Source organism: Alligator sinensis, unplaced genomic scaffold, assembly GCF_000455745.1.
Source record: "Alligator sinensis unplaced genomic scaffold, ASM45574v1 scaffold581_1, whole genome shotgun sequence".
NCBI classification, from domain to species: domain Eukaryota; kingdom Metazoa; phylum Chordata; order Crocodylia; family Alligatoridae; genus Alligator; species Alligator sinensis.
Window position 1 is genome coordinate 18,824 of NW_005843497.1, and position 12,161 is coordinate 30,984.

General features: G+C 51.9%; 1 protein-coding gene across 1 annotated transcript in view; it reads left to right on the forward strand.

The window, feature by feature from the left end:
* LOC112548764 (RING finger protein 112-like) overlaps positions 1 to 11,879 on the forward strand; it is a 13,765-nt gene extending 1,886 nt beyond the window's left edge. The window contains exons 4-17 of the mRNA XM_025195413.1: positions 426 to 565; positions 2,135 to 2,239; positions 2,478 to 2,528; positions 4,708 to 4,764; positions 4,986 to 5,072; positions 5,235 to 5,352; positions 5,665 to 5,795; positions 6,114 to 6,167; positions 6,611 to 6,703; positions 6,852 to 7,064; positions 7,850 to 7,924; positions 8,230 to 8,427; positions 9,526 to 9,600; positions 9,839 to 11,879. Coding sequence (XP_025051198.1) covers positions 426 to 565; positions 2,135 to 2,239; positions 2,478 to 2,528; positions 4,708 to 4,764; positions 4,986 to 5,072; positions 5,235 to 5,352; positions 5,665 to 5,795; positions 6,114 to 6,167; positions 6,611 to 6,703; positions 6,852 to 7,064; positions 7,850 to 7,924; positions 8,230 to 8,427; positions 9,526 to 9,600; positions 9,839 to 10,213 — 1,772 coding nt within the window. The 3' untranslated portion in view covers positions 10,214 to 11,879. The remainder of the gene's footprint in view (positions 1 to 425; positions 566 to 2,134; positions 2,240 to 2,477; positions 2,529 to 4,707; positions 4,765 to 4,985; positions 5,073 to 5,234; positions 5,353 to 5,664; positions 5,796 to 6,113; positions 6,168 to 6,610; positions 6,704 to 6,851; positions 7,065 to 7,849; positions 7,925 to 8,229; positions 8,428 to 9,525; positions 9,601 to 9,838) is intronic.
* Positions 11,880 to 12,161: the final 282 nt, after the last annotated feature.

Sequence of the window (12,161 nt, forward strand, 5' to 3'; positions counted from 1 at the left end):
CATTTGTCATGCCCCCCCCCCCCCCCCCCCCCCCCCGCAGCATCAGGGGGCACATGTCATTCATGCCCACCCCACCCCGCTCCAAAGACCATTCCAGTTCCTCCCATAATCTGCGCTTGAGCCAAGAAAACACCCTCTGGTTATGCCGCTGATCACAACTACGGGCACAGAGATAAAACCGCTGCAATGCAAGCCATACTCACCCTACGTCCCAGACAGCAACCAGGCACTTGCCCCTGTCCCTTTCCAGCACCCACCCCTCAGCTCCATTACCACAGCAGCCAGGGTCTGATTCAGCATCCCAGGGATGCCTCCTCACAGCAGGCTCCACCCCTTTCACCCCTTGAGTGTGGTCCATCCCTACAAGAACTAGTCCTTGGACCATGGGGATCTCCCCTGGTGACCCCATCCAACTCAACCCCTGTAGGAAATCCAGGATGCATCATGGATGGGCCAGGAGGACCAGTCTCTGGAGGGGTTCCAGTGGCAAGGAGGGGACAAGACTGTGACCAAAGGAGTGTGGATATGGGATGAGCCCTTCTGGGTCCAGGGCCAGCATGGTAAGGTAAGTCATGATCAGGAATGGGGGCTGAATGTGGGGGAGGTGGTGCTTGGGACACTCTTATGGGAAGTCTTAGTCATGAATGACACATGCCCCCAGAGGCTGGGGGTACAGCGACTGCCCGCAGGCAGCGGCAGCAGTGTCGGCAGTGGGAGCGTGGCAGCGGCAAGTGGGGAGCTCTCGCAGGCGGGCACAGTGGTGTTGGTAGTGGGGGCGGGAGAGTGGTGAGCGCCGACTGGCACCACTGACAGTATTGGCAATGGCCAGTGGTGATCAGAGACTGCATGCAGATGCTGACAGCGGTGCCAGCCATGAGAGGGGCGGTGGCAAGCGGAGGCTGCCTGCAGGTGCCGCTGACAGTGTCAGCAGTGCTTTTCGCAGGGGATGCGCTGCCAATCTCAGGTGGTGCACGTGCACCCGTATGCACCTCCTACTCATGGCCAATGGTCTTAGTGGGACTGGGAATAGTGGGAAAATGGCCAAGTGGTGGGAAGCAGGTCCTGACCTCAAGACCAGCCGTGGCACCCTCTAGTGATCCCACTTATCCTTCTTCGACCTCCAGCCTGCCCTAACCTGCTGCTGCCTCTCCCCTGGCACACCTTAGTGTTAATGTGATTCACCTGGGGAGGCTGCCGTTAAAGGTTAGCGTATCTTCTTCATTGTCGTCCCCCTTGGCTCAGTCCTTGGGGCTTCTCCACCCCCGAACTCAGTGCTCAGGTTTTTCACTAGCCTTGCCCCCCCATGCCTATCTAGGGTGTACTTCCCTTTGAACACAGTCCTAAGGCCTTCCCAAACACTTGTGGTCCTATCGCCCCTAAGTGTAGCCCCCTGTCCCATTTCATGCCTTAGTGGCTATAGTTGTGGCTTCCAGCTGTCCCATAACCACAACCACATACTGCAGGTATTAGCTTTCATTCACTTGACAAGGCTAAAAGCACTGGGTGTCTCCCAGGCACCCCCTGTGATCTCCAGCTACCCCCATAGGTCCAACTTAAAGGGCATGTCTACATGAGACATTTTAAGGTGCATTAGCTGAAATTTAAGGCGCATTAGCGTGCACATGCGCATGCCCTTAATTCACTTTTAAAATGGTGATTTGGAGCTAATCACACCTAAATTTGATACCTGCAAATACAGGTATCAAATTTGGGTCTGATTAATTAAAACACATTAACACGTGTAGATGCATTAAAGCACATTGATGCACACACAGCATTAATGCACTTTAATGTCTGCACATGTAGACACCTGCCTAAACCTGCTCTCCCCCGCACCTCGAGGGTTGACAGGGTTGGGGCTCTCTATTGCAAGGGGAAAAGGCTGGAGTGGGAGAAGGAGAAGTCCATAGGGTGGGCACACTCCCAGCCCCAGGGTTTCCCCAAGATGGAGTTCCCCCTCGATTGCTGTTCCTTGTCCTTACTCTTTCTCTAACTGGCCAGCGTATCCACGGCAAAGACCAGCAACCGTGGCTGATCTTACCATTAGGCCACAGAGGGCACGGGGCACACTGGTTCAGCGCTCCTCTCCACAATCGTGCCAGAAAACCATCCACGTGTCTGTCTGTCCCTGCAGGTGGCCGTGTTCCTGGTGGACACCGAGGGCTCCCTGGACCTGCAGCGTCACTTGGAGACCAGCATCAAGCTCTGTGTGTTCAGCATCTTGTTCAGCTCCCATCAGGTGCGGGTGTGGGTGCAGGTGCAGGTGGAGGGACACGGTAGGGCTTGCTGTTCTGCAGGGACAGGAGCATTGGCCTCACGTGGGGTGGGGGACTACCCAACTCCAAGGGGCTTGGCATGGGGTGCTGTGCTGCAAGTAGTAGGGCATGATGGGGCTGCCAACACGGGGTGCAATGCAACAGGGAGGCGAGTGGGGATTAGGGAGGGGTGATTTATTCCTTGTTCTGGTTCTGTTCTAGATTTTTAACATTTCTTCAAAGTTGAAACGGACAGATCAGGATTATTTGGAGGTGAGCCCCCCCTGCTTTAGGTAAATCTTATTTTCCTGGATGGATAAACTGACTGCCAAGATCAGGTAAATCCCAGGTACGCCGGGAAAATTATAGAAGGAATCGTGCTTGCTCTGGGTGCATCATTGCCCCATTTATTAGTATAGGGCAGAGATAGGGAAGGAGACAAACAGTGCAGAGTAGTGGAAAAGCAAGTTAGGGGTCAATTAGAGAAGCTAGATACTTTCAAGTTGGGAGGGGCAGATGGGATGCACCCAAGGACATGGGCAATGGGTGCCTCCTTTGTCTGGTGGGGGGTCCCAGTGGCCAATCGTCAACCCCAGAAGCGCTGGCAACAAAACCAGAAGTGCCACCAGCACTTCTCTCGGCGGCCCCAGTCCTCGGCTAGTGCCAGTCTCAGGGAGGGCACCATCCGGTGCTTCTCTCAATGCCCCTGCTCCCGGGACCATGAAGGCCAATCTCGGGAGGGGGGACATGCCCTCCTCTCCCGCCCCTACGTGTCACCTATGCCCAAGGGTACTGAAGGAATTGGCTGCAGTAATTTTGGAGATGCTGGCTATCCTCTTTGAGAACTCATGGAGGATGGACAAATATAATGCCCATCTTTAAGACAAGGAAGCGGGGGATCCAGGGAGCTACTGATCAGTCAGGCTGACCTCGATACCCAGAAAGTTCATGGAGGAGTTTCTGAAATAATCCATTATGAATCATCTAGAAAACGAGATGATCAGGAACAGTCAGCATGGATTCACCAAGAACAAGTCATGCCTGACCAGTCTGATTTCCTTTTATGGTAAATTGGCAGGGTTGTGGGTGAGGGGAAAGTCAGGTGGGGAAAGAATTACAGCTAGAAAGCCAGTTGTTATATACGAAAGCCTGTAAAAGCTGGAAAATAAACATATCCTATAGAAAAAAAATCATAACTATATATAATTCACTAGTCCGGTCAAGTACGAGGAATGCAGTAATCAGAGACTTATTTGTATCAAGAAAGACAATGCTTGCATTCAGGGAAGAAACAGGTTCCCTGGCCAGGCTTCGGTGTTCCCCCAGGGACTTTAGTCGGTGTGCTGAATTTCAGATAAATCCAAGGGGCTTTTTAGCCAATACCCAATATTTATAACTGGTTATTTTTTGGTTTTATTGACACTTCTTTGTTTCACTGAAACTTTTAGAGCTGGAGAGAACCAAATCCTTTATGGGCTTGGAAAACTTGGGAAAGTAAAAGGGAGAATTTCTTATCTTCTTTTCATCCCCACTGTTTAATATTGACCTGCTACTTCTTTGCTCTCATTTATGGTCTTCTCTGACAAGGCTGCTTTATTTCTACAAATCACCTAAGCTTTTCAAACAAAAATGCATGTATTGTAGCAATATTACATGTAATACATTTGACTGCTTACTACTTGTAATATTTTAAGATCAAGCCATAATATGACATGTGGTCTCTTTTTATAATTTATTTTCCATGTCTTGTACCTTGTTCAATTATATTTTGTTAAACATATTGATGGCCTTTTTTTTACTTTGCTGACAAAGCTAGTTGTTACATGTGCAAAAATTCACACTTCAGTCGCTCAGACATGGGCTTTGGGGCCTGCAGACTTGGGCTGCCTATACACATGCTTGGGGTGGGGCAGGGCACGTTTTAATTAGAGTGGTTCCTGGAGAGCTGCTCTAATTAAAACGCCTCACTGTCATGTGTATAAGCCCCCACAGATTTAAAAATAGCCAGGGGGGTGCTTTATCTAAATCTTGTTGAATGAGGTTTAGGTAAAGCACCCCAGCAACCATTTGTATACCTGATGGGGCTTATAAACATGATGACGAGGCCACACTGGAGCGCTCTAAGTAGAAGATGGAGCAGACTCAGGTAATCAAGTCTGCTCTGATGTATCCTAATTAGGAGGTGAACCAGCATGTATATAGCCACCCTTGGTGTCTAGCTCCAGAGCAAAGCATGTTGACGAAGGGGACTCCCTGTAGCTCTGCCTCAGCTGTACCTACTCCATGGTATCCAGATATGGACTTCTGGGGTGGGCTTTATTACCAAATTTCACTCAGTACTCTGGCTCTGGTGGGCCCTAAGCCTAAATCTTTCTGTAGATTGAGGCCCTGGGGCCAATGGTTTCTACAGGGGGGCCCAGGAACCTCACCCTTGCTGCTCTCCCCTTTACAGGTGTTCCTTCATGTTGCAAAAGAGGCTGGAAAAACCTGCAATCTGCACCCAGTTCAGGTGAGCCCTCCCCATCTCCCCCGGATCATGATAATACCGCACCCTGACCCACGTCACACCTGCTCTCTGCACTCACTGTGCCTCAGTGTCAGTCTGATAAATTGGATTATGTTTTTAAGCTCTAGTCTCTTTGCCGTGAACTCCATGCCACCCACCCGCGAGCTACTGGCATGCGTCCTCACCCCCACCGTGACCCCGCTCTCTTCCCGTCTCTTTTGTAGAAGCTGGACCTGCTGGTCCGTGACTATCCAACCTCTTCTAACTGTGGACTGGAGGGAGGGAAGAGGTATCTCAGCCATGTCATTCAGGTAACCAGGAGCGTGGGCCACTTGTCTTCACCGAGTCACGTGAACCAGCCCTTAGTCTTCCAATTGTTCATATGAAGCTTTCACGGCAGGAGTCATTTCCATCCTTCCTGCCTCCCTCCTTCCTTCATTGAAGAAGAAAGAGCGTTTTCCCTTCTTCCGCAGGAGCTGGAGGCTGCTCCTGACGGCTCCCTGGCCCTAGAGACACTGAGAAAAGCCCGCTGTTATCTCATGCCCCACCCTGGCAACAAGTTCACAAACAGCAGCAATGGGACGCTAGCTGGTAAGAGACCCTGGCTTTGCTCCGCGCCTCCCCCCGCCCCTCCCTGCATCTCCCCTACTCGTGCTCCCCCTGCCACAAGCCTGCCTCCAGGGTGAAGACGAACTCTGACGCCCCTTCCACAGATGATGGACCTGCCCTGAGGGACCAAGTGGCCACAGGGGTGATGGCCCTGAGGGATAGCTAATATAGACGATGGATAACATTGCTTCTCCCCGTTACAGTTTCATCGACCAACTTCCCCCATTCCTGCCCCCAATTGGGACAGTCTGGAGTTGATCCCTCCTCAAACCATGGTCCTTTCTCCCCTTGCAGACATGGATGAGGCTTTCAGGGTCAGTCTGAGAGACTATGTCGCTGGGCTGGCGAGCGAAGCTGGGACCTGTGTGCGGTTGGACCAGAAAGGACAAGCCCTCACAGGGAAGCAGCTGGCAAGCAAGATCCGGGTGAGGGACCAGCTTGCTAGGCAGGAGGGTCAGAGAGGGGCTTGGGGTATGGTGTGGTGTACTATGACTGGCCTCGATGACCCTGTGCTGGGCTGGGAGGAGCCGTGCTCCGGGGAGCAGGCTATCAGCCCCGCTTGGGGCAGGGGGATGCAGGGAGCAGAGCAGAGACGCTGGTTGGGAGCACTGGCATGATAATGCCATCCGAGGTGAGTAGCTGTCGTGCAGCATCGCCGTGCAACTGCCCTCCCAACCGTCCTCCACCACGAGGAGCTGCAACTTGGGGAGCAGGGATTTATCCAGGCATTGATCTCTCCTTAGGACATCTCCAAATACCTAAGGGAGAAGAACTATCACTTCTCTTCTCTCACAAAGGTATTGAACACCTCCCTGCCCTCACCACCACCACCCCCCAAAAAACCCTACCTTGCTGTGTAGGATTGAAGCAGGAGGGGGCTGGGTAAAAGTTCATTAATGATGGGGGAAAGGAAAGTGAAAACTGGTCCCAGTTTCTCAAGGCAAATCATCTCTTAAGAGACCAAAAATGCCACCCACCATCTGGTCCTCCATCCCCAGTGCACAGGGGCATCCCAAGTACCAGCTGGAAGGAGTGGTCTCCATTTTACTTGTTGTATCATAGCTGTGGGGAGTAGGAGGTGAAGGAAAGGGGGAAAGGCAGCCACAAAAGACATAGAGGGGGTGTCTGGATGAAACATGGGGTATTTTGGGGGGAACATGGGACAAGATGGATAGCGAGGGCTCTAACTCCAGGCTCATCCAATGGATGCCCGCCATCCCATCTACTCTTCCACCCACAGATGACTGAAGCTTTTGCTCAAATCAGAAAAGATCTAAATGAGAAAACAATTCAAAGTACCCTCTTGAAATATGAAAACTTTATCCTGGAGCAGGTGAGTGCGGGGGCTGTGAGCCAGGAGTGAGGGGCACTGACAAGGGTATGTGTATCTACAGGAGGCTCCTGAGTCTTCCCTTCAGGTTGCCTAACCCCAAAGACTTCTCTATGTCTCTCTTTTCCCCCAACCCCCTTATTGCAATCAGGACTGCGACACCCAGACTGAAGCCCAGTGCCTGCAAGTGCCCCCCGATCAGATGCGGCAGCACCTGGAAGAGAAGCAGCAGCAGTTGTTGCAGGACTGCGCAGGGGAGCTGCGGGGAGAGGAGGCCCAGAAACAGCCCTTCCTGCAGGAGCTGGAGCAAGGGTTGACGGAGAGGAAGAACACCTTCCTGGACAAGTACCAGAATAAGTACAAGGTCTGTCTGATTTGCTGCCCCACAGTGGCATGTCATGGCTCTCCAGTCCCTACCCTGTCCATTTGGCCTTCATTGCCAATACCCAAGAGAGGACCGGGGAGCGTCTGTCGAAACGGTCCATCTGTGGTGCGAGCGCTGAGCCAGCCTTGTGTGAAATGCCCATGACTGGCCCTGGGGTGTGTCCGAAGCACCAGGGCAGCTAGCATGTTGCGAGCCCGTCATGTGTCTGAGCAAAGCGGTTCATCTGGAACGAGGTGGCCTGGGAGAAGCCAGCTGGGTGTTTAACATCCAGATGTGTCCCGCTGTCTGTATTCCTGGAAAGGATGCATGGAGGGCTGGATGGACAGATAGGGAAACATAGAGGGGCTGACCCAACAGCCCCTACTTTTGCATCGCCCCTCCCCTTTCCCCACACGTGGGACAAATGAGGGAGAGGAAGAACGAGGCTGGTTCCATGAACCCTTGTCCTCAGATCAAAGGCAAAACTCAGGAGGAGTGGCGGGGGGCTCAGTCCTCCATCCCCAACATTTCCTCAGGAGAGCAAATCTTTTCTCCATCTCCAGCACATAAATGGACCCAGGAAAGTTAAGGCAGAAAGACCTCCCCCTCCCCCAATTTGCTGGTTGAAGTGTGGCTGCCATGCATGGGGGACGGGCAAGGGGTGACATTACTGGAGAGGCATCAGGCAGGGGCTTAATTTTCACGGAAAGGGTGCAACAGGGTGGGTCATGGGGAGAGAGCAAAGGTGTACCGCCCACCACCCTCACCCCCTCTTCTGCCCACAGAGGGCTGCCTCCTCTGCCAACAGGAAGATAACTGAAAAGGTGGAGAGGGAATACAAACAATTTATGCAGGAGCAGGTACATCTGGCATGTCTGCGGGCTGGGATTGTGGGATCCATTCAGGGCTGGATAGGATAGCAGGGGTCCATGGGTGGAGAGTGGGGGACACTCGCTGTACAGCTCACACTGGATAGGAGGGGTGTGCATGCAGGGTGAGGAGGTAGCCTTAGCCTGGAGGGAAAGGGAGGGGAAGAGCTGGGTTTCTAAAGGAGCTCATAAGTGTCCTCCCGCCCGCCCCAGATGCCTGTCCTGAGTGACTGCTCTTGTGCTTTCTCGCTCTCTGTCTATGCATCTGTCATCGCCCTCATGGCTGATTCAACCAGCCCCAGGCCCAGAGCCTAGCCGTGACACCGCACGAGATGTGGCAAGCCCTGAGGAAGAAATACATGGAGCTGTTGCATGGCTGCCAAGGGGAACTGTGGGGTGATGAGGCCCAGAAAAAGCTTGTTCTGAAAGACCTGACACAGGAGTTGTTTAGGAAAAAGACGGCGTTCTTGGATACCTACCGGGACACATACAAGGCATGGCTGGCTTGCTATCCCACGGGACTGCGCACACTGGCAGCCCCCAGGGAGTAGTGGGGGTATAGGCATCAGGGCAGGGATGGGGGAAGGACCATGGGGCTCTTGCTAATTTGGATGCTCCATGTGTCGAGTCAGAGGGTCCGAAGCTAAGGGGCAGCTGGGTGATCAGAGGAGGTTAGACGAACACCTAGCCGGGGTCGTTTGACCCCAGTACTTTTTCCTGCCATGGCAGGGGGTCAGACTTGATGATCTCCTCAGGTCCCTTCCGACCCGACCAACTATGAAACTGTGGCTTGTCAAACCTCAGTAATTGGCTCTCCACCCAAAATAATTGCCCACCCCTGGTTTAGACTATGGTTATATGGGATGGTTTGGATAGGGATGATCCTTTCTCAGGCACGGGGTTGGACTCAATGACCTCTAGAGGTCCCTTCCAGCCCAACTTCTATGGCCTGGCGGGGAGGCTGGAAAGCCAGTCCCATCCATCAAGTGTCTCTGGGACATAAAGCATGGATCCCTTATGTTTGCCATCCAGATGTGCCCCTTGTCTTTTTTCCTCGAATGACTGCATAGAGGGGTAGATGGATAGATGCGGGGGGTATGTATAGGATGAGAGGGCTCCACTTTCATGTCACCCCTCCTAGCTCCCCGTGCACCGCAGCTGGGATACAAGGTAGGGGAGAAGAACAGTGTGTGACTGGTTCTAGGGACCCTAAAGCCTTGTTCTCAGGTCAAAAGCAAACCTCAAGAGGACCAAGGAGGGTCACCTCTGTCTCCCCCACATCTCTTGATCTGGGATACAAAATTGTCCTTTTCCAGCAGACACAGGGACCCAAGAGAAGACCAGGAAAAAACTGGCTCCCTCCACTTGGCTGGTGGGTGCGTGGCTGCTGTGTGTGGTGGAGGGAAAGGCCAGGAGCGGGGACTGGTTACAGAGGAGATACAGAAGGATGTGCATCATGGAGTCCCTGGAGAGGCATCAGTCGTAGGCTTAGTTTTCATGGAAGGGGTGGGGGAGAAGGGGGTGGGAGGCAGTTACGACTCCATGGTGGTCCCATAAACATATATGACCCTCACCCCCTCTTCTGCCCACAGAAGACTGCCTCTTCTGCCAACAGGAATATAATTGAAAAGGCCAGGAGGGAATATGAGAAATTTATACAGGAGCAGGTACGTCTGGCATGTCTGTGGGTTGGACTTGAGGGATCCATTCAAGGCTGGCTCTGATAGCAGGGGTCCATCGTTTCAAAGTGGGGAACACCATCCATGTGGGAGAGCCCAAGGCTTGGCAGCAGGGTCCTGCTGATGGGTAGTGAGAGGCACCAGCAGTTTGTTCCTCTGAGCACCACAACTCTGCCCTTACTTATGACCCATCTTTATTTCTCTCCTTTCCTGGCATATCCATCAGTTAAAAGACATTAAGTCCAAGTTCAGTATCTTCTTGTGGTCAGTCAAGGAAAATCAGGATCTTGTGGAGAAGAAACACCAGGAGTTGCTGCACAGCTACTTGAAGCAGCTGCAGGGTGAGGAGTTTGAGAAACTTATCTCCACGGAGAAGCTAAAGCAAGAGCTGGCAGAGAAGAAGAGGAACTTCAGAGAAGAATCGGATGAGCTGTTTCAGAAAGCCCAAAACAACCGTGCTACCGCAAAGTCAGGTCTCAAAGTAGTGGGAGCAGTGGTGGCCACGGTAGGTGCAGTAGCTGCAGTAGCTGCAGTCACGACAGCCAATCCTGCATACGCATTATCAGCAGCAGTTGCCTTATTTCAACGGGTCATAAGATAAAGGAGCATACGCCGAGACATACAGCCATTCGAACACTCAGAAGTATGGTGGGGAGGGGTATTCGGATACAGAGCACCTATTTGCCCAGGAACAGAGTGTAAGCGAATCCTCCTTCCCCCCCTGCCCAAATCCAGGAACAGGCTTTTCGCACCCCTGGCCACGGGGGATTTCATGGATGAAAATCTGGGTAGGGAGAGAGATCTCAAGGGAATGTAGATTTTGGCTGAGTAATGCACATGGTGATTGTCGGGACCTTATCAAATCCTCCATCCGCTGAGACTTGGAAAACTATTTCGTATTTCCACCAAATGAATCAGGAGCTCCCTGCTTTCCTGCTCCCGAGTTCTAACCAGTGTCGAAGCACCGAAGTTTGACAACCGGGGCAAAGCCCGCAGCGGCACATCGCCCTCATCCCACACACAGATCCAGGGGGGCACAAGCCCCCTCCCCATGCTTGCCAGGACTGCACACAGCAACAGAAACCACCCTTCCCCCATTCCCAGGCCTCCCAAATGAGCTGCTCACAGCTCTGTCCCATGTCCCAACCCAGCTGGGCAGTGCCTATTGGTGCCCCCTTCACTTTGGCTCCAGGGCGGTTGCCCCGCTCAGTTCCCCCTTGCTACGGCACTGGTTCTAGCCCCTTGCCTTGTGCTTTGCTCTACAACTGCTAACAAAAAAGCCTGGGATGGGGCGCTTATAAAGTGTTGTCACATGTTTATCCAGCCCCCATGTTCATCCAACCCCTCCCCACCATACTAATGACTGCGGTAACAGGGAATTTGTGTAGAAGTCACCTGAGTTTGCTCCTTTCCAGTGATCCACCCTGCCCCACCCCTGGCCATTCAAAGCATCCAGAAGCGCTGTGATACTGCTTCCCGACCCCCTCCCTCTGGTGCTGACAGCCCCATAGCTTGGAGTGGGGCAGGGGCTGGGAAGAGGGGTGATTTGGAGGCTGCTGGAGCACCTTTGCCTGATGGCCAAAGCTGGTGCAGGAAGGCTCCAGCCCCCGGCGGCCCAACAAGTGAACATCTTGGGTGGACATGGCTGGGGCGGCTCTAACTCATGGCACTTTAATGAAAGCACCATGAGTTAGAGCAGGGCCCTGAACCTGTAGGCACCCACAATGTCAGAGGTGGGAAAAATTTTAAAAAGCATAAGAAAGACAGGTAAAAAAATAAGGTAAACTTTACTTAAACGTTTTATAGTTGTGACAGCTGGCTCAGAACAAGATGTAGCTGGGAAAGGCATATTCATCCTAATTAGAGTAGGACCTATTTTTATCCCCTATTGGGAATATTTTTTAATAGCCTTATTTCGTAAGCTTTGTGATATTAAACCAGACGGAGTAATAAAAACCTGAGTTCACCTCACAATCTTCACTCTTCAGTCCTGACCTGTGGTTGTTGCTGAACAGCCCATCTGCAGATGCGAAGATAAGAGCTCTGTTAAAACTTAATTGGAAACTTATGGAAGACGTCTTTTTCCCTGAACATGCTGGCCACCTACTGGATGCTTTTTAAAATGGTGGGCTGAAAATTCTCCCAAATGTTAATGAGATTTTTATTTCTTTAGAAGAATATGCGTTTTATACATTACAATCATTTGTTTGACGAGCCTGATCTGTACCATTTGGTTATTTAGATCTTATCTGTATTTCATTATGAAATTTGACATTAAAATTTACTTTCATTTATGTTTGTGACTATTACATTTTGGTGGGATGGGTCTGGATAAGACTGATTCTGCCTTAAGCAGGGGTTGGCCTGGATGTGACCTCCAGAGGTCCCTTCCAGCCAGACTTTGCCATGAGTCTGTGACTGATCCCTGTGTGTGACCCCGCTGCTAAAATATATGCTGACCATAGTTGTCATGTTTCTCTTAAGCGATTTCTTGTTCTGCTGCTGGCTGCCTAAATAGCACTCTAGATGGAGTGCCTGCAACTATAACC